General features: G+C 48.4%; 8 protein-coding genes across 8 annotated transcripts; 3 read left to right on the plus strand and 5 right to left on the minus strand.

Annotated features, from left to right (window-relative positions):
- The first annotated feature begins 823 nt into the window (after positions 1-823).
- Positions 824-2,004, plus strand: F4813DRAFT_171537 (uncharacterized protein). The gene is made up of 2 exons (XM_049239184.1): positions 824-1,496; positions 1,628-2,004. The coding sequence occupies exons 1-2, from the start codon at positions 999-1,001 to the stop codon at positions 1,688-1,690; spliced, it is 561 nt and encodes a 186-aa protein (XP_049103701.1). The 5' UTR covers positions 824-998; the 3' UTR covers positions 1,691-2,004.
- Positions 2,005-4,417: 2,413 nt separating this feature from the next.
- On the minus strand, positions 4,418-6,672 carry F4813DRAFT_171616 (uncharacterized protein). The gene has a single exon (XM_049239185.1). The coding sequence runs from the start codon at positions 6,528-6,530 to the stop codon at positions 5,055-5,057; it is 1,476 nt and encodes a 491-aa protein (XP_049103702.1). The 5' UTR covers positions 6,531-6,672; the 3' UTR covers positions 4,418-5,054.
- Positions 6,673-6,952: 280 nt separating this feature from the next.
- F4813DRAFT_171688 (SYF2-domain-containing protein) lies at positions 6,953-8,112 on the plus strand. Its single transcript, XM_049239189.1, has one exon. The coding sequence runs from the start codon at positions 7,054-7,056 to the stop codon at positions 8,026-8,028; it is 975 nt and encodes a 324-aa protein (XP_049103703.1). The 5' UTR covers positions 6,953-7,053; the 3' UTR covers positions 8,029-8,112.
- F4813DRAFT_171628 (NAD(P)-binding protein) lies at positions 8,015-9,490 on the minus strand. Its single transcript, XM_049239188.1, has 2 exons — positions 9,044-9,490; positions 8,015-8,971 (listed from the first exon to the last, which is right to left on the minus strand). Exons 1-2 carry the CDS (start codon positions 9,142-9,144, stop codon positions 8,197-8,199), a joined length of 876 nt encoding a protein of 291 aa, XP_049103704.1. The 5' UTR covers positions 9,145-9,490; the 3' UTR covers positions 8,015-8,196.
- A 12-nt stretch (positions 9,491-9,502) lies between these two features.
- On the minus strand, positions 9,503-11,357 carry F4813DRAFT_345606 (uncharacterized protein). The gene is made up of 2 exons (XM_049241774.1): positions 10,811-11,357; positions 9,503-10,754 (listed from the first exon to the last, which is right to left on the minus strand). Exons 1-2 carry the CDS (start codon positions 11,172-11,174, stop codon positions 9,628-9,630), a joined length of 1,491 nt encoding a protein of 496 aa, XP_049103705.1. The 5' UTR covers positions 11,175-11,357; the 3' UTR covers positions 9,503-9,627.
- On the plus strand, positions 11,352-12,606 carry F4813DRAFT_171626 (yeats family-domain-containing protein). The gene has a single exon (XM_049239187.1). The coding sequence runs from the start codon at positions 11,632-11,634 to the stop codon at positions 12,472-12,474; it is 843 nt and encodes a 280-aa protein (XP_049103706.1). The 5' UTR covers positions 11,352-11,631; the 3' UTR covers positions 12,475-12,606.
- Positions 12,607-13,299: 693 nt separating this feature from the next.
- On the minus strand, positions 13,300-16,734 carry F4813DRAFT_345619 (uncharacterized protein). The gene is made up of 2 exons (XM_049241775.1): positions 15,848-16,734; positions 13,300-15,308 (listed from the first exon to the last, which is right to left on the minus strand). The coding sequence occupies exons 1-2, from the start codon at positions 16,112-16,114 to the stop codon at positions 13,914-13,916; spliced, it is 1,662 nt and encodes a 553-aa protein (XP_049103707.1). The 5' UTR covers positions 16,115-16,734; the 3' UTR covers positions 13,300-13,913.
- A 1,036-nt stretch (positions 16,735-17,770) lies between these two features.
- F4813DRAFT_171619 (inositol-pentakisphosphate 2-kinase-domain-containing protein) lies at positions 17,771-19,387 on the minus strand. The gene is made up of 2 exons (XM_049239186.1): positions 19,292-19,387; positions 17,771-19,097 (listed from the first exon to the last, which is right to left on the minus strand). The coding sequence occupies exon 2, from the start codon at positions 18,890-18,892 to the stop codon at positions 17,783-17,785; it is 1,110 nt and encodes a 369-aa protein (XP_049103708.1). The 5' UTR covers positions 18,893-19,097; positions 19,292-19,387; the 3' UTR covers positions 17,771-17,782.
- Between the last annotated feature and the right edge of the window lie 39 nt (positions 19,388-19,426).

The following is a 19,426-nucleotide window of genomic DNA, read 5'->3' on the forward strand; positions in this document are numbered from 1 at the left end:
GTATTTGCAGTTTATCTGAAAGGCAAAAACGCTGTGTAGCCTTCCAGCCTGCGTGATGTATGCTTCGTCTATAGGTGACAAGGCAAAGGAGAGCATTCAACATTCATCATTCATCATTCATTGGAATGTAGGTAGGTATCATTGCTTGCCTTCTACACTATAGCTCCACCGACGGACATGGGCCGCGGCTTGCATGTACAATGTGTACATACATGCTACCTAACAATCCATGGTTACATCATCCGGCACGACAGCTTGCAAGGGAGAAAGCTACAGAAGAGATAGTCCCGACTCCTGGTTTGCGAGTGGCCTGGCAGTCTGGGTAGAGTTGCCGAGGACTGCTCTGATTCCTGCGACTCCTACGACTCGTCTCCTCACCATGGATTCATATGTTTTATATTGACCTCCAGTCGTCCGTCACCCGGATTACCCCTTTCGGAATTTACTGGATCTCAAATTCTGGTGAGGATCAATTTCCCCCACGTGGAGTGTCACAGCCGATAGGCTCCTGTGTTCAGGAACATATTACTCTGGCAAGTCCTGTTCAAGGTTCTGTCGAGTCTGTCGAGAGTGCGGTTGATGCGGAAAATCTAAACTGCTTCGAAGGTACGACGACGTCAGCTTCTTATTGGACTATTTGGACTTAATGCCCGGCTTTATTCCCACCAAGGTGCCTCAATTACAGACGTGTCAGTTCTGCTTTGGGTGTGTCGTACAACAGGAATGATCGCCAGGGCTGAGTCCAACCGACGGCCTTGAATGGGATAATGACCAAATACGTACGGTTACGAGTAACTGTAACTGTGTTTCTTGCCTGATAGTGCCACAATGATGATAGCACTTAGTGCTCCCAAAAAGGCAGAAACATGGATTTACCTATATTTCTGTGAACGGGCACGGGTTATCAGAACTCGGTCAGCTTCGGCCATCCAAGGCTTATAGTGGGGTCGAGCAAGCAATTTGAATCCGTTAACGGCAACCCAAAAAAATTTCTACCCATGCGAGAGATAACTAACCGCCAACCTATCGTTGTCGTCGCCGCCGCCGCACAGCCTCTCGCACCCTATTCCGAAAAAACGTACCAGGAAGAAGACCGCGATAAGAAAGTTTCTTCTGCAATAATATGCATCTCTATATTGGGCTTGCCCATGTCGCTCCTCTTGATTCTTCCAGATTTCTGCAGGTACCCTAGACGTGGACATCCATACACCACTACAGGCAGAAATGTCCATATCCTGTTGCGCTTGCGAACCAATCAACTCGAGCAACCAAATTTGCAAGCTTGGCTAGGCTACGATAGACCTATACATATGCGATCTGCTCTAGGAGTTAACCGGGAATCTGCTAGCATCGTTAGGTTATCTCTCGGGAAAGCTATCTTTCAGCTGTCAGATGTTAGGCCGAAACTAGATCAACTAGATCCATCTAACGAACAGAATAAGCAACGATGCAGCCGAAGTGGTCCATATCAGCGTGATCGGAGCCGATTACTGTTGGTATGCCCTTTACTTTGTTACACCAACAGGACTGATTAGTACTCTTGCACCGCAGAAATTTGCCTCGTGAACATCATGCTACGCTATAACATAAGCTCTAGGCATTCGCACGCGAGCTAATACTTGTCTAGGCTTTATTATTTGACCTCCTGTTACGACTGCTCAACGCCGCCGACCTGTGTAAGCGTGCATAGACCGGCTAGTGCTTAGAAAACTATCCGGGGTTTAAAAGTGATAAGCCTAGACAAGTGGTGCCATTAACCTGACCATATTCTTAAGTTTTCATCATTATTGCTTTACAAAATATATTAACAGTCTCGCCGGCTTGAGCCTCAAGCTTTTAGCGTAGTTCATTGGCGGGGAGAACGGAGTTTTTAATCTATATTCCAATCGGAAAATTCATTCGTGTTCTCCAGAGCCGATGGTCACTACGGGAATAGGATCAATCGCTTAGGTAACAAGATCCTAAGTATAGTATCTATGTTCAAGACTTCTCCAACAACATACATAAATTCCTAGGGTCTAGGGCCTTGGAATGACCTCATCTAAGACTTCTTTGACGATTGTACTGCTTCACAAGCGCGCGCATGTAATGCGAATCGTCCGGTTGCATACAGCGATTGTGTAAGTCTTACACGCCATAAGAAGTACGACTGACGAATTGGGTAACTCGGACATGACAGGACATGACAGGACATGACAGGACATGGCAAAATTGCGCAAGAATAGTGGCGAACACACTATGGTTGCAGAATAGCTTGATTACTATGTACGTGCATAGCTATTTGAGCCGGTATGCACCATGGCGATCTCCCCCTTGCGTTATAAGAGGTTGTATCGATCGTAGCCCCCATTGAAGAAAAGCGTCACGCGAGTTTTAAAGATCGGGTCGGACTGCAATTGAAACATCTCGACATGATACCTAAATATTGTACGAGATCTCGCCAATCCGTATATGACACAGACTCGAAGAGGGCACAGTGTGGCATACCTATTACGTACAAACAGCATTTTCTCTTTCGTATTTGAAACTCGAATATCTGTAGTCCACGTAAGAATGGGTCATGGAAGGGAGTAGATGGTTTCTGCTCACCGCCATAAGGGGATGAAATTCTCGAATATCGTGAATACTCGGAACTAGGTAACAGGGTTGATAGAGTTGATACATCTATCTACACATGGAGCCACAATTAATCTCTCCCCAAAACAACTAACCTACATGTATTACATGTATTAACCTAATTACTTACTACATATGTTATATGTAGAGACGATATCCACCCCGTGAACCACACAGACAAAACAGCTTGCGGGGCACCACGCTCGGCCTCGTGCTACGGGCATGGCATTGCGCAACCTCGTCTACATTATCTCAGATCTCGCCGCAGGCTAACATCGAGCAGACCTTAAGGGTCTTGTCGAAGCTGTGCCCATTCTAGCATAGTATGACACTCATACACACTCATACATACTGCATAACCTCATGTCGAAACATGGGGAACTTCGGTAACCCCTCTTGTCTCTCCAACAATCGAAGACAGGGATATGCCTATGTATGTATTCCTTACCCAAGTACATACATACACATACATAGCTAGCTCGCCCATCGCGCCCCCCAACGTTCCCCCGGATTCCACCCCTAGTCCGATGGACGCCGGCATCCCGCACGGCTAACATGGGTAGCTCGGATCAGCCAAATGAGCTCTCGTCGGAACGTAGCTCGTCGAATAGCATAACAAAGTATACAGCATATATATAGATAACAATATGCGCCGCGGGGACGGCGATAGCTCCGTTCGCGACGCGGGTGTGTGGCTGCTCGTTGGGTCGATATAACGTGGTGATCTGGCGAGATAAATCGACGTCTGCGTAGTCAGATAGGCCAGAGTATATGTATGTACTGTACGGGCTGGGCGAAGTGTGTACACACATGCTCTGCTCTTCACCGCCCCCAACCCCTTTACTTGGCCCCAAGACGCATGGGTCGGGTAGTGGGATTGGCTTCGATGTTCACGGAACGAGGTCGAAGTAAGGTAAAAATAAAAAGGCACAGTATACATATGTAGATAGTTTCCAGGACGCTCTTAGGTTGCTATAAGGGATGCAAGCGTGGGGTAAACATGTGCTGGGATAATACATACGTCGCTCTATACGATGTACACATGCCACTACGACGAATAGGAGAGGCTAGCTCCCCCCCAGCTGTGCTCCCGGGACGTGCGGCAAGCTGGCCGAGAACTTGCACGCCGGCCGTCTCGGCACCGTAGTGGCGTCGAGCGGAACACTCTAGACTTTCTTGTGTTAATGCTAAGTATGATCTTGCATTATCACACGGGGCGGACTCTGCCGTGGAGTTTGCTTCTGGGGGATGAATACATAGGGAGAGGTGGGAAGGATGTAGGTGGGGAGATGTGTGTGTGTGGTGTCTTCGACGATGTCGGGGATGTTTGTGGTTGGGAATAGTACGGGGTTGAAGTTCGAATATTTGCTTTTGAATCTGCTGTGGCATTGGCCGTTAGATGGCTTAGATGATACGCCCCTTCACTGGCGCTTATTTGATACTCTTAAGTGTGTGATTTGGCTGTCTACTGGATGCTCAAGACCTGTACATACGCAGAATGATACCCTGGGTTTTATTGAAATTTGCTGGTTGGCATGCTATAAGAGAGATATCGCGAGTGGAACATCGAGCAGTAGTATTCAAGAGAGATGTTACCATTAATTTTTGTTACCATCGGTAGGTTGGTTATATCTGATCAAGTAAGCTTGTAAGCTGAAGATATCTTGATCAAAATATATTCATGTTGTTTGTCTACTCAAGTCACAATCACCCTTCTCGTCCCCTTTATAAATATTATCTTCCTAACTAGCAGGTTTTGGTATATCATCTTATATAGTGTAATAAGTAAATGTTTATACACGTCGTGACACACCTGGCTCACTTACCCATACCTCGTAACAAGCAGTCTTTATCTCTTAGTTATTAAGTTGTATTCGAAAGCTTGGGCTTTGGAATAAGCCAGTGTTCATCAGGGTTGGCTACTCAAATAGCGACGCTATGTTAGTGTTGTTAGGGGAAAGGGGCTGGATTAGTATGTGTCTCTCTTTATCTAGCAAACTTATTATTTTGGTGTGTTGCTTTATATCTTCGCGGAGCGACTATATCTACTCGTGATCTTGTAGCTATTAGAGTTCAGATGCTCTTTTGAATTCGATATCTACCTACTCTGCCGTACTTGTGTGCTGGCACAGGAGAGTAATTTTTACCAGCATCAACCCTAAAGCTTCTATTTAAGTTGCAAGGTGCGTTAATAAGGATTAGCACGTCGGCCTTAAAATGTGTTTAAACTGATCACTAGTAATAAGCCCGAAGACGACAAGCTTTGCCGAACCCTGCAAGGAGTGCCTTATATACTGAACATGGCATTTTCAATCGATATGCCAGCAGTGCCACGACGATCTATGGGCCCTTGTGCTAAGTTCTGCCAGCCTTAGAGCTAAGCTCTATCGGTATCCTCATCATCTGTCTGTCTGACTCTAGAGTCTGCATCATAGACTCTAATCTATATCTTCACCAAGGGATATGGCGGAGTTTAGCTCAGATAGGTACCGTTGCAATGCCAACATTGATTTCTCAATTGATGTCTCTCCAAAAATCTCCTCGATTGCCTCCCTGCTGGGTGGAGAGAATTGAACTTCGCTTGTGGGTTTGGGAGAAGAAAGTATTTCTATTGATTCTATAATGGTTTCTATGTCGAGCTGGCAATCGTCGGGGTACGATCCGACCACGCGCGTAAAGCTAGGAGCCTGTGCTAATTTTGTCAAGTGGTGGTTGGCCAACATGGCTTCGTGAATGGCCAAGGCGAAGATGTCGGCATTGGAGGTATCTTTGTCTTCGGGAGGTACAGGATGCATGTGCCAGAAATGCCACATTGTTCGGAACGCTCCTAGACGGGCAAGACAAGCAGCGTACGGTCCTTGATAGACACCCTGTGCAGTGCTGCTAGATATAAAGCCTAGCAATGACGGCTGTGGTGTTTCTTGTCCCTGTACCTGGCCTGTTAAAAGACTGTATATTGCTAATAGAGGATACGTAGGATATTTCTGGATATCAGATGGAGATGTTAACTTCTCTAAACTCCTTGTTTTCAGAGCGTTGAGAATACCAGCCACTAGCCAAACGTTGAAGTCAACACCACTGTCTTTAGCCATTCTTATATATCTCTGAGCCGCATCGAAGACACCACATTGTACCGAGGCTAGGATAGCTCCACACAAGAATAGGGGGGGAATCTCGGGCTTCTCTGGTTCCAGGAGGATTATTAAGTTGTTGAGAAACGTGAGCATCTGTTTCGGTGGTGTTTCCCCAGCCATGTCTACGCACGCTCTTCCGATAGCATTGGTGCTATTTGCAATGAGCCAACGACCTATGGGGGTTCGAATAGCACCCATGATAACCCTCTCGATTTGATCAAGGTCACAGCATCTCTTCACTGCCTTTCGGAACTCTATTACATCGTCCTGGGTTGGTTCTAGACGGTGGGATATTTTTTGCCGGTGAAGCATGTGCGCGATGGTCTTGGACGGGCTATTGAGTACGTAGTGTGGTATCCCATTTTGATCGAATATACTATTCTCATCGATCACATAATAATCAATGTAACTTGATCTTGTCACAGGCGGGTTGCGGAGTGCGACAGAAAGTATATCGTAATTGGTTATTCGCAAAGTATCGAACTTATTCGACGCCGTATCCGCGAATTGTAACTGATAATTCTTGGAGAGCCTCTTTAGCCTGGCGACGAACTTGTGGAGGGGTCCGATCGATCGCTCCATATGACGCCCGGGGACCAACGGTTCACCATCTTTCTTCTTGCTGAAGGGGCGGGCGTAAGGGCTATTCTCAGCATCGAGATCGAGGATCAATTTAGTTGCCTCGAATGGCTGAAATTTATGGTTTTTTTGTCTTTTAAGAAGAGCATCGCGTGTGGGCCACTTTGGGATAGATCTTTTTAATTGAGCTGGGGGTGGCATTTCGAGGGTGATGGCTAGATTTATAAGATGGTCACATTTTTAGTTTTTAGATAAGGTCGCTATCATAACATTCGTCGATGCTGTGCCATGTCGAGTATGAATCTTGGTGTCGCAAGACCATCTTTGAAGAGGGAGGAAAATGGCAACCTTGTCCTTGTTCGTCTCCAAGTCTTCCCCACATACATTTAGGCTTACCTACACTACCCCAGAATCTGGGGTAATTATCTAGGCTCTGAGGGGTAAAAAGCATAAGCTAACGAAACATTTAGCACGGTCCCTGACGCTAGGTAGGTACTTAGGTACAGGCTACATACAAGTTGAGGTACCCTTGACTTAGGTAATGGTAGAAGCGGCCCTTAGATAATCCGTAACAGTGTATCCACACCATTGCCAGCTGCATGATGCCAACTGCCAATTTAGTAGCATTACATTAACTAATCCGAATAACCATCAACAAATATTCAACCACTCTTCAAATTATACGTCTACATCGAAACCTTAGGTTTCACTGTTTTCATTAGCTATGCCTCCTGCGAAGAAGAGGAAGACGGCGAAGGCCGCGAAGGCCACTGCTAAAGTAAAAGACGCTCCGGCAGCAGAGGCAGTTGAACAGGCTGCACCAACCAACGAGGAGAATCCCGAAGAAGAACAACCAGAAAAGCCGAACAATTTGAAACCAGTGGAGAATAATGAAACAACATCACCAGCAACAACAGCAGCGGAAACTAGTTCGGCTGCAGGTGCTGCAGATGCTGCAGAGAAAGCAAGGGAGCGGATGGCACGTTTTCGCGCCTTACAAGCCCGCGCGAAAGTATCATCGGACCAGAACCTTGCGGAAACAACTAAGGAATCTCAGCGTCTAGCTACCGACCCATCCGCACTCATATCGCTGAATCGCCGCCGCGACATTGCTACACACAAACTACTGAAGGCCGAAACAGAGGAGGCGGGCGAGGACTTCGAGCGCAAGCGGGCGTGGGATTGGACGGCGGAGGAGAGCGAGCGTTGGGATAAGCGCATGAAGAAGAAGGCTGCCCACCGCGACAACAACGCTTTCCAGGACTACCGCCAGGAGAGCAACAAGGTTTACAAGCGACAGGTGCGCGACCTGGCCCCCGATCTCGAGCGCTACGAGAAAGACAAGATGGCTGCCATCGAGAAGGCTGCCGCGTCCGGCGGTCTCGAAATTATCGAGACCGAAGATGGCGAACTCATCGCTGTTGACAAAGACGGAAGCTTCTACTCTACCGCCGACTCGACCTCCTTTGCCGAGAACAAGCCCGACAAGGCGGCCATCGATAGATTGGTGGGCGACCTGCAGAAGGCTGAGGACGTCAGGTTGCGCAAGAGGCGCGAAAGAATGGCACAGAACGGTGACGACGGCGACGTCACGTATATCAACGAGAAGAATAAGCAGTTCAACCAGAAACTGGCTAGATTCTACAACAAGTACACGGCGGAGATTAGGGACAGCTTCGAGCGCGGGACTATGATTTGAAAAGACGATAGGTGGTTTTACTGTACTGGGGGCGTTCACACAAGCATCATCAGACGGGCCGTACTGGTACACGATTAGATTACACTGCAGGCATTCTTCGGCGGCGTTGGACAGCTATGATACAGTTTATAGGCGTGCATTAATACAACACATAGCTCAATCGATATTTCAGACCATGGTCTTCCTCCATGATTTGTTAGCCAGTTCCTCGATCTCGGCCAGTTCCACAGGCCCCTTAACCTTCTCGTCACCTAGGGCTTCGACGACGGCCTCGGCCACGATGTCTACTTTTAGCGGCTTGACGCCGGCGGCGCCCATAAACCCGCCCAGGACCCCGCGCGTGAACCCGTTGAAGGCGGCGCCTAGTCCCGTCATGGCTGCCATCCCGATAGTGATGGGTCGCGAGGTATCGTATAGGAACGGCGAGCGGATAAAAACACCCCGCATACGTGGGAACTCGCTCGCGATAGTACTCTCGGCCTCGCGCTTTGTCGTGATATACCGCGCGGGCAACACAGGGGCACCAGCGGCCGCCGAGATATACGCGAACACGGCGACGTTTTCACGCGCGGCCTCCTTAGCTAGCATGATGGCACTGTCGCGGTTCATGCTCTCGTACGTGAGCTGGTTTCGAGTTTCAGGCGGCCGGATATCCTCGTTACTGCCTTCCGGCACCTTCCGGTCTAGCGGGTTCCCGGGCTGCGGCGCGGCCGAGAATGCCTTCCGCAACCCCTCGATGGGGGATTCTTGGCCTTGCAACACGCCTTTATAGTCGGCTTCTAGCAGGATACCGAGGCTGTGGACGACAAAATCGGCACCCTTGAGCAGTGGCGCGTATGTTGCTGGGCGCATGATGTCGGCCCGTTCCCAGGTCACTTTCCGAGCCCATTGCGGTGGTTTGTCTGATGCTGTAACTGTGTCCCATCTCGGTTCTCCTGAACGACTGGAGGTTTATTAGCACGATAATACATAGTATTGGGAAATAACTGTGATGTATATAGTCTAGACACCTTACCTTACGGATGTCACGTCCCAACCCCTAGCAACGGCATATTTGCATATCCTAGATCCGACGAACCCATTCCCGCCGCACACTATGAGTTTCTTAGCCGACATGATGAGCGAACCGAGTTAGCTATAACCCTAGCTTGCAGATTGGATCGTAGATTATTCGAATTTCATGTAGTGAGTATTGACTTTTCATTTGAGGGGTCTTATGTGGAAAGTTCGGTTCTCATGCACTTAATTGGCCGTCAAAAGTATATCAATGCTATTTCTCAATCAACGACATCATCAGCTCATGTGTAAGGCTGAGGAACTTTACCGCTAGAAATTCCTGGAGGGATGTGAGCAGGGATGTGCGTATGAGTTTCGATTGGATCAACCCTGGATAGTCTTCAAAATAAATATGGGTCTTGAGTAAGGCTGAGAAAATTAGGTACTTAGAAATAAGGTGTACTATCGATAAGGTGTGATTACAATAATTCAATGGGCACTTATTTAATGGCTTAAATACCTACATATATATACAAGTGGTTAATTAAAGTAATTACCATTAGTTACCAGAAACCCAAAATCACTGCACTATATCCTCCAGTATTAATACGTCCGGTCTTCCCTATTGCGCAATATATCCTGGCCATCGGGCAGGGCTACGTCCTTACTGTCTTCTAAGCCAGACTCCGTCTCGACTTCTGCATCGAGCGGGTTTGCGACAGTGCTATCGCTCCGGCCGCCGCTACTAACGGTAATGAGAGACTGCGAAAGGGGGGGAGGCGACTTGCTGCCGAAGCTCCCAGACCGCCTACGCTTCCGACCGATACGACCGCTATCCTCGTCTGTACCAACAGCGCTACACAACGCGCTACCCCCGTCGTCGTCATCGTCGACATATTCAACTTGGTTATCCCCAATAGAATAATACCAACCAACACTCTTGCTAGCTCGTCCGCCATCTCCATTATCAACATATTCAATTTCATTATCCCCAATAGAATGATACCAACCGAGATGATCGTTAGCTTGGGATCTGGACCGTTTCTTAGAGGAAGAGCGGCTTGAATTTGGTTGGTTGAAATAGGGAAGCGTAGCGTGGGGAATTTGTGATATTAAGGTATAAGTACGGGCTTCGGCTCGAGGCTTATCCTCACCGGATACGGATAGCAAGATATTGAACGGACCACGCTTGCCATTAAGAAGCGTAACAGTTCTTGAATTGAAGATAGCCCAAGCAAAGCGGGCGAATAGGTACTCTCGCCTAATCCCGCGTAGTTCCTGACATTCGCGATTATGGTATAGCTCTTCTATTTCGAAATGACCGCCACGTTTCGTTTTGAACGCATGGCTAACCAAGTGATATGTATTCTCGTGTTTCTTAGGGATTAAAATGATCTCATTCTTATCCCATATCTTATGTACATCGGCGCGGAGGAGAATGGTATTCTTTAGATTATCGACTTCTTGGCCGGTAGCGTAGAACCCCATATAATTTAACCTAAACCACGGGTCTTCAGCATGGGGGATTATATGGGCTTGTTCTAGTCCTATATGACTTTTGGTTATTCGACAGGTTATATCGCGGCTCATAGCGGAGGCCCGGGAATCATCATCTACGGACGAGATGTCGTCATCAAGCAAGGGGGATATATCAAGCCCTTGCCAAGGAGGAGGTATATCGCCGTGGGGGAATACCCAATGTTCGAAAGCAGGCGTAATCGGATATTGTACTATACAATTTATTGACTTAGTTAGAAATAAGAAAGGATAAGGTAGGGTACTTTACCACCGCGATCGGTAACGTGAAGAAAGTACGATAATTCAGTAAGAATGCCATTATCAGGACGGCTGATAGCTGGTTTATCGGGATCTCTATACAGTGACAAATAGGCGTAGCTAGGTGGCTTTCCATCAGCTTGCGCCTGGATTGTCCGGCCCTGTTGCATCTCACGAGGCCAAGGATTACCAGCTACAACACAGCAAGCATAAAGAACCAAATCGTACTCGATCCCTGGACCACGACGAAAGAACTGCAATAGCGAGCCATATCTGTTCTCGTAACCAGGGTGGTTGATGTAGACAGTAGCCTCCTCAAGGGTATAGTTAGTAGGACGAGTTGCAGGAGAGGTTAATCGGGCGCGAAGAGACATTGCAAGATATGTGGCAAGAAATGATCAATAACTAACAAAGGAAAGAGTACATAACTTAGGTAATGATGATGGGGTAGAAAGATGTTGTATGTATTGGGAAAGATTCTAATGATCCACTTTTCAATGGTGGAAATCTTATATATGCCCCTCTTGCTCATTGCTCCTTCCCACAGTAACTAAATGATATCAAAGTCCATACCTGCCTAAGGTAAGGTTCAACGCAGGTATGTACATATTGTACATAGCGTATTAGGTTAGCGCATCGGAATAATAGCGGACCAAGCTAACAATAGCCAATTAAAATTGAACATTAATCTCAAATAGTTACATCATACTCAAATCATTCAATTCCTAACCTAGTTAATCATTTAATTCATAGAACTTAGATTAATCCCCATCCCATTACCATATAGCTTCTACTTCTACTTCTACTAAACATCCGCTATCACCGTCAAACATGGCACCACCCGTGGGCAAGCGTGTCAAAGGCGTACAGATCTATCGACCATTCATCTACGGCACCACCGCGCGCCCCTTCAACGATACCGACAACCCGCGACCCGCCAGCGTTCCCGCCGATCATACGCACTCGTGGCAGGTGTTTGTAAAGGGCGTCGACGACACCGATATCTTCTACTGGCTGCGGCGCGTGCAGTTCAAGCTGCACGAGTCCATCCCGAACCACCTGCGCACCATCGACGCCGAGACCATCATGAAGGAGAATGAGGGCAAGCCTCCGTCTCAGCGCCAGAAATCCTTCGTCGTCAACGAGACGGGCTGGGGCGAGTTCGAAATTACCATCAGACTATACTACGACAGCCGCAGCAGCGAGAAGCCCCAGACTCTATATCACCATCTGAGATTGCACCCGTACGGCCGCACCGAGGCCGAAAAAGAAGTCATGCGTAACGGCGGCGAGGTCGTAGCCTGGGTGTACGAGGAGCAGCTCTTCAACGAGCCCTTCGAAGACTTCTACAAGATCCTAACGACCGGCGCGCGCGACAAGAACGCCTCCGCCGGCGGCAAGGGCGGCAAAGGCAAAGGCAAAAGCTCCCAGCAATCTAACGCCGGAGATAACGGCAGCGAGGTAAAAGAGCGCAGCGCCATGATCCCCCTGACTAACCGTCCGGGCCAACCCTTCAGCCGCGAAACCGAACAGCTCGAGATTAAGAGGCTCAAGGAGGCCGAGGACAAGGTCCACCAGATGGTGCTCGAGATGACCAAGTCGGTCAAGGCCAAGGAGGCCGAGCTCGCGGCCCTGAAGAAGGCGACTGCGGCGGCGGTCGCCTCCGGCGCGTAGGATGCGTCAGGGACTAGCGGCAGGCGAAATAGTAGAAGGAATGTTATAGCTGCGCGAGAGGACGATGACGAAGACGAGCGCCCGGGGACATGCCTTGTTCGGTTGAAGGTTCGTAAGAAGCACCTCAGGAAGCTCGCGAGCGGCCGCCGCGTCGCGCCGCACAGGGACGCGCCATCGTAGTCCTGGGCGCAGGGGATAATTCGAAGATGTTGTTAAGACAGACCAAAGCCCTGTGGTCTCACAAACGGCGCTTAGAGTCTAGGGATGGGAAGTCATGGGAGAAGAAAGAAAGAAAGAAAGAAAGGGAAACATTCCCGTACCGAGTATATTCGGCTCTACGCCACGCGTCTGCGTATTCAATACAGCTTCCCTTCACGCACACGTGTGGCATTGCTCAACTATAAGAGCTTGAGACGATGGTATCATCATCATCACTATACGACTGGCCAAGGGGTAGATGTGGCATGATGGGGGGGGGGGGATTCAACGAACATAAACTCAATGCATTCATCGTACTGGAAGGAGGCGTTGTCTCCTAAGCCAGACTAGATCCGGACTTGTGCATATCATATATTAGGTACACACTCCTGGGTATTGATCCTTACGTTAGATTAGGTCTACACAGGCAACACTCATGCGTTACCTCTTATGAAGACACGAAAATACCCGTAGCCACTTGTAGTTTAAACTTCAATCGCTCTCATAAATCACACGTAAAACCCAATTCTCTCTAAAACCCAGCTTGAAATTTCATCACGCGTAGACTTACTCTTAGACTGCCCCTTTCTTCACTACAACAAGCACCATAGTTCACCTTATGCAAAAACACCATCGAATTGCTCATAATATGGTCTTTATTGATTTCGGATTGGAGTATTTCCCTCAAGAGGACTCCAGCCTCGAGCGAGTCTCCACGACACAGCTAGCTAGCTCAGCCGTACCCGGGAGACCCCTTATGTACCAGCATGCTCTAACTCTACCGTACCCTAAATCCCCTGGGTCCCTATCCTTGACCTCCCTTTTCCCCAGTCCTTTCCTTCCATAGTGGCCTCTAGGGCGCAATCCGATCTTGACATAAGAGAGGCTTGCTAAAAGCAGTTTATTTGCTGTATCGAAAAACTCTTGTGTCTGACGAGTTTTTCTTTCGTCCGAGCTCCCAACGTTGTCTTCGACCGATAGACCAAAATAGTCAGTCTTCCCTTTCAAAACAAGTCGTAATCAATATCCCCATTTTTATAGACCCGTTCGCCCAAACGCCTCTGCTGCAAAAACACACTGCTCAATAAACATTAGACATTCGGATATCTCCACCACCAGGGCCTTCCCTGCCGTAATGCCTTGTCGTAACGCCATGTGCCGTATTTACAGTCTACTGTGCTTGTATAGACAAACGAAAAAAATCTTGGAAAGATTGAAATGATGGTGCTCTATGCGACAGCTTATTGTGTCGCTTGGTATGCGGGGGGCGGAGTGTCTTCCGCCTCCGCCCAAAAGTTCTCGTTTCGCTGCTTCTCGTCATATACGCGACGAGCAATCTCGCCTGCCATCTTCATGATCCAAGCCTGCTCTAGGATCACCGATGAGGAATCGGAACTCATCGGCCGACGTCGTTCTAGATTAAACGGGCTTCTGGAAGACGAAGCGAGAGCTTCTAAAATCCTTTCCTGGCGCCGGACTGGAGTACTACTCGCATTGTTCACTACTGACACATTCTCCGCCGACTCTACGGAAGCATCCACGGTGGCAGCTGGATCTTTGAACATATCCATATCCAGGGGCGGACGAGATGGCAATTCCTTCTCAGACCTGAATCGAATGTTACTTGAATACGGTTCTTCATCGGCTGGTTCATCCTCGGGATCTTCTGGTATTGAAGTCGGCAAGATGGGTTCCGAAAATGGACCAGCAACCGACGTAGTCTCCGATACAGACTCACTAGCTTCGGTGCTCGTCTCATCTCCAGCTCTACTGCGGCGCAAGTTAACTACACGAGTCTTCTTCTTGCGCGAGCTTCTTGAATGCCGACCAGCGCCAAGAGCCAGACCGGTGGTAGCCGAGTGAAGACTAGTTAAAGACGGCCGGGAGGGTATACTGCCTTGATCCACGCTGCTTGAATCGGTAAACGTGTAGGTTGTACTACTTCCCTGCACGGAATGCGTTCGCATTAGACTAGGCATCATTGGGTTCGGCGTTGAGTAACCGGTATCACTGCGGTCCATCGACCCTGCCCAAGCTCTGAACAATGCATCACGAATTCCAGGTGTGAAAAGCGATAATGTCCGATGGGAGTCGGTAAGAGCTGCTAATCTCAACAGATTCTTCTGAGAGAAGAGCGACTGCATCTCCGGACCACCGTCCATAGATATCGACGCAATCTCACTAGGATCAAGCACATGTCCATTGGAGTCGACTGCTTCCGCAGGTAGATTGGTAAAGGGGTCGATGACAGCTTCATCCTCGGCCTCTTCTTTCGGCACAATGTCTTCCCTCGGCAATTGATCAGGACACCAAAGCCGTAGAGAGAGTTTATGAATAATAGCTGGTAACTCATCCATCATTAAAGTTCGTAACTTTCCTTCAATGGTTCTCTGAAGGTAGTCTCGAACGAACTGGATTGAGTCAAAGGTCGAAGAGACCTTGAGTGATTCAAGAGGATCATTTCGGAAGACCAAGGTAAGACCTTTTTGCTTCGAAAAAACCAAAATAATGAAAGCGGATAGCTTAATCTCAGATAAAGTAATAGACAAAGGTATCGTCAGGCTTGATGCAGCTGCTAGTGGTTGCGGCGACGTGAAGGTCGGCTTAGCTGAGAGATACGTATTCAAGGGGTTTGCCTGTTGTAGTTAATGATATTAGCTAGGTTATCTTATGACGCACGAGCCCTAACTAAGGCTTGGTAATTGGGGAAGCTCAAGAAAAATCTCCGAAGGAAAAAAGCGCGAACCCTGGTACCCTAATTACAAAAGATTCATGCAGAAACTTCCAAGAGCTCCACAGACGCGAAAAATGCCTAAGCATCTTTGGTTCCGCGTATGCTTGAATAATGGAAAGGGGGCTGGAAAAGAGAAGCAGGTAGCTTAGCTGCGATAGTGGGTAACCTTTGTGTGATTTGGGATGAAAATGTTTGTGTAAAAATGGTTGTGCGACTTTAGGAATATTTGCTTTTATGAACGAAGCCATCGACGTAATAAGCTATAGGGCGAAAGCTTCGCAACGCCATGAAAGAAGCTTGGATATAAAATCGTAGTATAAAAAAGAAATCCAAGATAATCACAGTGGGACCCATCAACGACTTCGTTTATTTTTTTTGCCCAACCCCTCTTTCTCCGAGATAGCAGACGCAACAAGAGGAAAAAAAGAATATAGCACCTACTTGAACTCTTGTTCGTAATGTCAAGAAGGCGTCACCCGAGTAGCACATCTTGAAGATGCCGCGAAACCTATCCTCGGCCAAGTCCCCAATCTCTAGAATCTCCAGATCCGGCGGTACGGATCCGAGGTTGAACTCGGTGACGAGGATATCATCGACGATTATGGGGGGCTTCGGAGATTTATTGAGTGCGTCCGTGAGGAGCTCCTGAGCTCGCTTATAGAACTCGGCGTCGGCCGTGAGCGGCGACCAGTTGAAGTTGAAGGCCATGGCGAGTGAAGCATTTAATAGATTCGCATCGTAACATGTAGGTATGCAGAGCGGTCGGGTGGTTGATAGGTACAGGGGAGGAGAAACGAGCGGTGTTGGATTAGGATGGGACTAAAATACAATGCAAGTCGGTGAATCGGTCGTGGTGGCGGCCGGCCCGGGGGGGGGGGGTTACTATGTATGTAGTTGATCGGACCACAAAAAAAACAATAACGAGACAGTGGTTGATCGTGTGCGGTGAAGTAGGTAGGCGGTAGTAGGCGGCAGGGTAATAGATCGTATGATAGGATATGATAGGATAGTTTCGAGTGGATTAAGGATGGGATGAAGTGGATTTGGAAAGAGGGTCGTTGGAGCTTAGTTAGGTCTATGCGGATTGTAGTGTATGGCTGGCAGGGCTGGATCGATCAGATGAATTGGAAATAATTGGAAGATTTGTAGGGCATAGGCCGTAGGGGACTGGACTGGCAGGACTAGGGGATTTTTCCAAGGGATTCGTGCAGGAAGAATGACGCTATGCGCAATGCGCTGCAACCCGATGCAAGCTTTATGAACGATGAATGGAGAAGATGAGATAGCGCGAATAGATTTTTCCTTCTTTTCCTCCAGTTGTTCGTGCCTGACGGAGCTGGGCCCAGGTGCTGGTTGGTTCCCGAAGATAATAATACGGGTCCTGCGGAGAAGACGCGCTAGGTAGGTAGGTACCTAGGTATCTTAAAAGCGGTTTATGCTCGTCTGAACTAGCCAATCTCGGCAGTACATAATTCATCTGTGCATGTGCACAATATCCAGATGGTCTGTGTGCCTCCCGAGTGACGGTTACGACTGACACCGCCGATTTCATTAGCCGTACCGCCACCGCATACATAGTAGGTGCATAGGTAGTGTATGTACCTAGGTAGGTAGGTATGTATGTACCATAAAACTTACTTCTTAGGGCAAGGGTCCTAAGGGAACTGCCAACCTGTCCCTCGGGTCTAGAATTCGGGTCTAGAGTTGACGCCGGTTGATGTTTGACGGGCCAATTAGGACCTAACGGGCAACTAGCATCTTGTCTCGCCCGTTCTTCATCCACCCGGACTAGACCTAGTGGAAATATCTACCTAGGTAATTATCGGTGCTATAGTCTCGCCGCCGTCGGGCGTCCGAAGTCGCAAGGATACCCTATGTAAGGAGTGTATAGTAAGACAAGATCCAGCAATAATTTAAAACATCATTATCCCTTTTGACGTAAACGACGAATTGTGACTATACACGAGTTAGGTAACTAGAGATTATATGCAAGAGAAGCTTTATTATGCTATATCATATGTTATTATCATCCCTCGCTTGTTCGAACACCTTATTAATGTACGGCCGCATTCGAGCATAGAAACTGAACAATGCCTTGATGAAAAGGAGAAGAAAGAAAAGAAACATGCCCGCCAACTCACGGCCTTGCGACCAAACCATATCTATAATCGTGTGTAACGACAGCGTGCCACCCACCCAACCAGATGCTCCCCCGACCCCCCTTTTTAGCCCCTGTATGATTACTCGTAGTATTGATTATCATCTTCTCATAACCGTAAGACATTGCATAGAAGAAAATAAAATAAAAGAAAAAAACGTGACGTATAGGAAAACCCCCCCGAACGCAGCGTAACCACACTTTACTTCTGCAACTCTTTAACGCTTCAGCCTCGCGTGAAACGCCGGTGGGATTTCGAGGCCACGTTTAAGACAGTAATCAAGTCTTAGCACGCAAGCGGTTTCTATCGGTGGGCTCTCGCTGCCATCGTACCACCCACCTATGACGAGGTCGTCGTGTCGCTTCTGCCAGTACGACTGCTTCTGAAGCCAGTTTTTCTTGTCTACGTCGGCCAGCTTGATGATGACGGGTGCGTCCTCGTCGATCGGCATGCGGACGAAGCAGGAACAGTCCCGCAACGTCATAGATAAACCAAAATTCGCATCCGAAGGCCTGGTAAACAACGCATCTCCCGAATCGCCTTCTTCTTGCAAGTCCCTAAGGCGTTCAAGCACGCCACTCTCTCTAAGAGCTTTGGCCAGTCGAGCCCGGTCTCGCTCGCTCCACTTAGGTGCGAGCTGGTCGATGGTGCTCATGACCACGGCGTGGTTTTTGTGAAGTAGGCCAAGGGGACACACGGGTGTAGTTATCTTATGCCCTCGCTTTCTCAACTTGCCGTTGCGTAGAGCCTCCCTCGCACATGTTCGACAACGCGCTGCATTTTCGGGGGCCATCGGGGCTTGGGCCAGCCACTTTGGCTTAAACTCCAGAGCTATATAGTCTGGAGACGGGCCCATATCTTCCACGAGCATGGCATGCCCGGCTTGGATGATGCTCTGGTCACCCCTAATCCCTTTAGCTCGGAGAGCGTTATCACGCTTAAGGTTAAGAGCATCTGCTACAGCCTGGGGAATCTGAATAAGAATCTGGGGAACGATGTGCTGCCGTCCGACGTGAACGTCGACGAATTTCTCTTGAAAGTCCTGAAGGGTTTCGTAGTCGCACGGCGTGACATCGGGGGTGGCTTTGGGCACACGTAATAGGGTTCCCCGGAAGAACCCCGAGGGAATCGTTGGATCCTTTGGCTCTCTAATGCTGAAGACGGCATTGGCACGACCTTCAGCGAGGTGGGTGAATTCAGACAGGTGGAGAATATAGCTCAACTCATATAGCTCTTTGGGTGTGAGGGCTGGCCCGATGCGTTTGGCGCCTAATCCTGCGGGGAGGGGTTTGGAGAGTTCACTCCAAACGTCTTTTAGAGGCTTCATGATGAGGTTCTAGATCTTAAGCGGGTGCAGAACCTTGGGGGCAGTTTGAAAAGATCGAGTATGAGAAGAAGCTCATCTAGTAAATTTGTAGTAGTGAGAGATTGTAACAATGGCCAGACTGACTCTCTTTGTCCGAGGGAGCGGAAACTTTAGGTAAATATTAAACTCTTGAGTTGAGACGACAACAACCCCCAGCTGATAACACCTGTCTTTCCCTTATTAGGTAGCCGCGTATGTAGTTGATGGTTAGATAGAGCTAAACGAAGGACATATGGATGACAAAGAAACAGGATATTAATGACGACTAGATCAGAGAGACCGGGCAGGTACAATTATAGAAACTTATATGATCCAGGCCTTCCCAGTACATAGTAAAAAGAAGCGGAAGAAGAAACTAACCCAAAGACCCTCCCTTAAAAGTCGAACGGTATGTAGACGAACTCGGAAAGGGGAATGGAGAACTAGATCTGGAACTAGACTCCATTTTATGACGTTGACCTCAACTGCCGCTGGGGACCGCTGGGGACTTGAACA

Source organism: Daldinia decipiens (genome assembly GCF_022478715.1).
Source record: "Daldinia decipiens strain CBS 113046 unplaced genomic scaffold F4813scaffold_3, whole genome shotgun sequence".
Lineage (NCBI taxonomy): Eukaryota > Fungi > Ascomycota > Sordariomycetes > Xylariales > Hypoxylaceae > Daldinia > Daldinia decipiens.

Coding starts and splice junctions, on each gene's coding strand:
- F4813DRAFT_171537 (XM_049239184.1), top strand. CDS start 999: ATGCGAGAGATAACTAACCGCCAACCTATCGTTGTCGTCGCCGCCGCC. Junction 1,497..1,627: donor ATCGGAGCCGATTACTGTTG/GTATGCCCTTTA, acceptor ATACTTGTCTAG/GCTTTATTATTTGACCTCCT.
- F4813DRAFT_171616 (XM_049239185.1), bottom strand. CDS start 6,530: ATGCCACCCCCAGCTCAATTAAAAAGATCTATCCCAAAGTGGCCCACA.
- F4813DRAFT_171688 (XM_049239189.1), top strand. CDS start 7,054: ATGCCTCCTGCGAAGAAGAGGAAGACGGCGAAGGCCGCGAAGGCCACT.
- F4813DRAFT_171628 (XM_049239188.1), bottom strand. CDS start 9,144: ATGTCGGCTAAGAAACTCATAGTGTGCGGCGGGAATGGGTTCGTCGGA. Junction 8,972..9,043: donor TGGGACGTGACATCCGTAAG/GTAAGGTGTCTA, acceptor ATAAACCTCCAG/TCGTTCAGGAGAACCGAGAT.
- F4813DRAFT_345606 (XM_049241774.1), bottom strand. CDS start 11,174: ATGTCTCTTCGCGCCCGATTAACCTCTCCTGCAACTCGTCCTACTAAC. Junction 10,755..10,810: donor TCACGTTACCGATCGCGGTG/GTAAAGTACCCT, acceptor TAAATTGTATAG/TACAATATCCGATTACGCCT.
- F4813DRAFT_171626 (XM_049239187.1), top strand. CDS start 11,632: ATGGCACCACCCGTGGGCAAGCGTGTCAAAGGCGTACAGATCTATCGA.
- F4813DRAFT_345619 (XM_049241775.1), bottom strand. CDS start 16,114: ATGGCCTTCAACTTCAACTGGTCGCCGCTCACGGCCGACGCCGAGTTC. Junction 15,309..15,847: donor CATTACGAACAAGAGTTCAA/GTAGGTGCTATA, acceptor TAACTACAACAG/GCAAACCCCTTGAATACGTA.
- F4813DRAFT_171619 (XM_049239186.1), bottom strand. CDS start 18,892: ATGAAGCCTCTAAAAGACGTTTGGAGTGAACTCTCCAAACCCCTCCCC.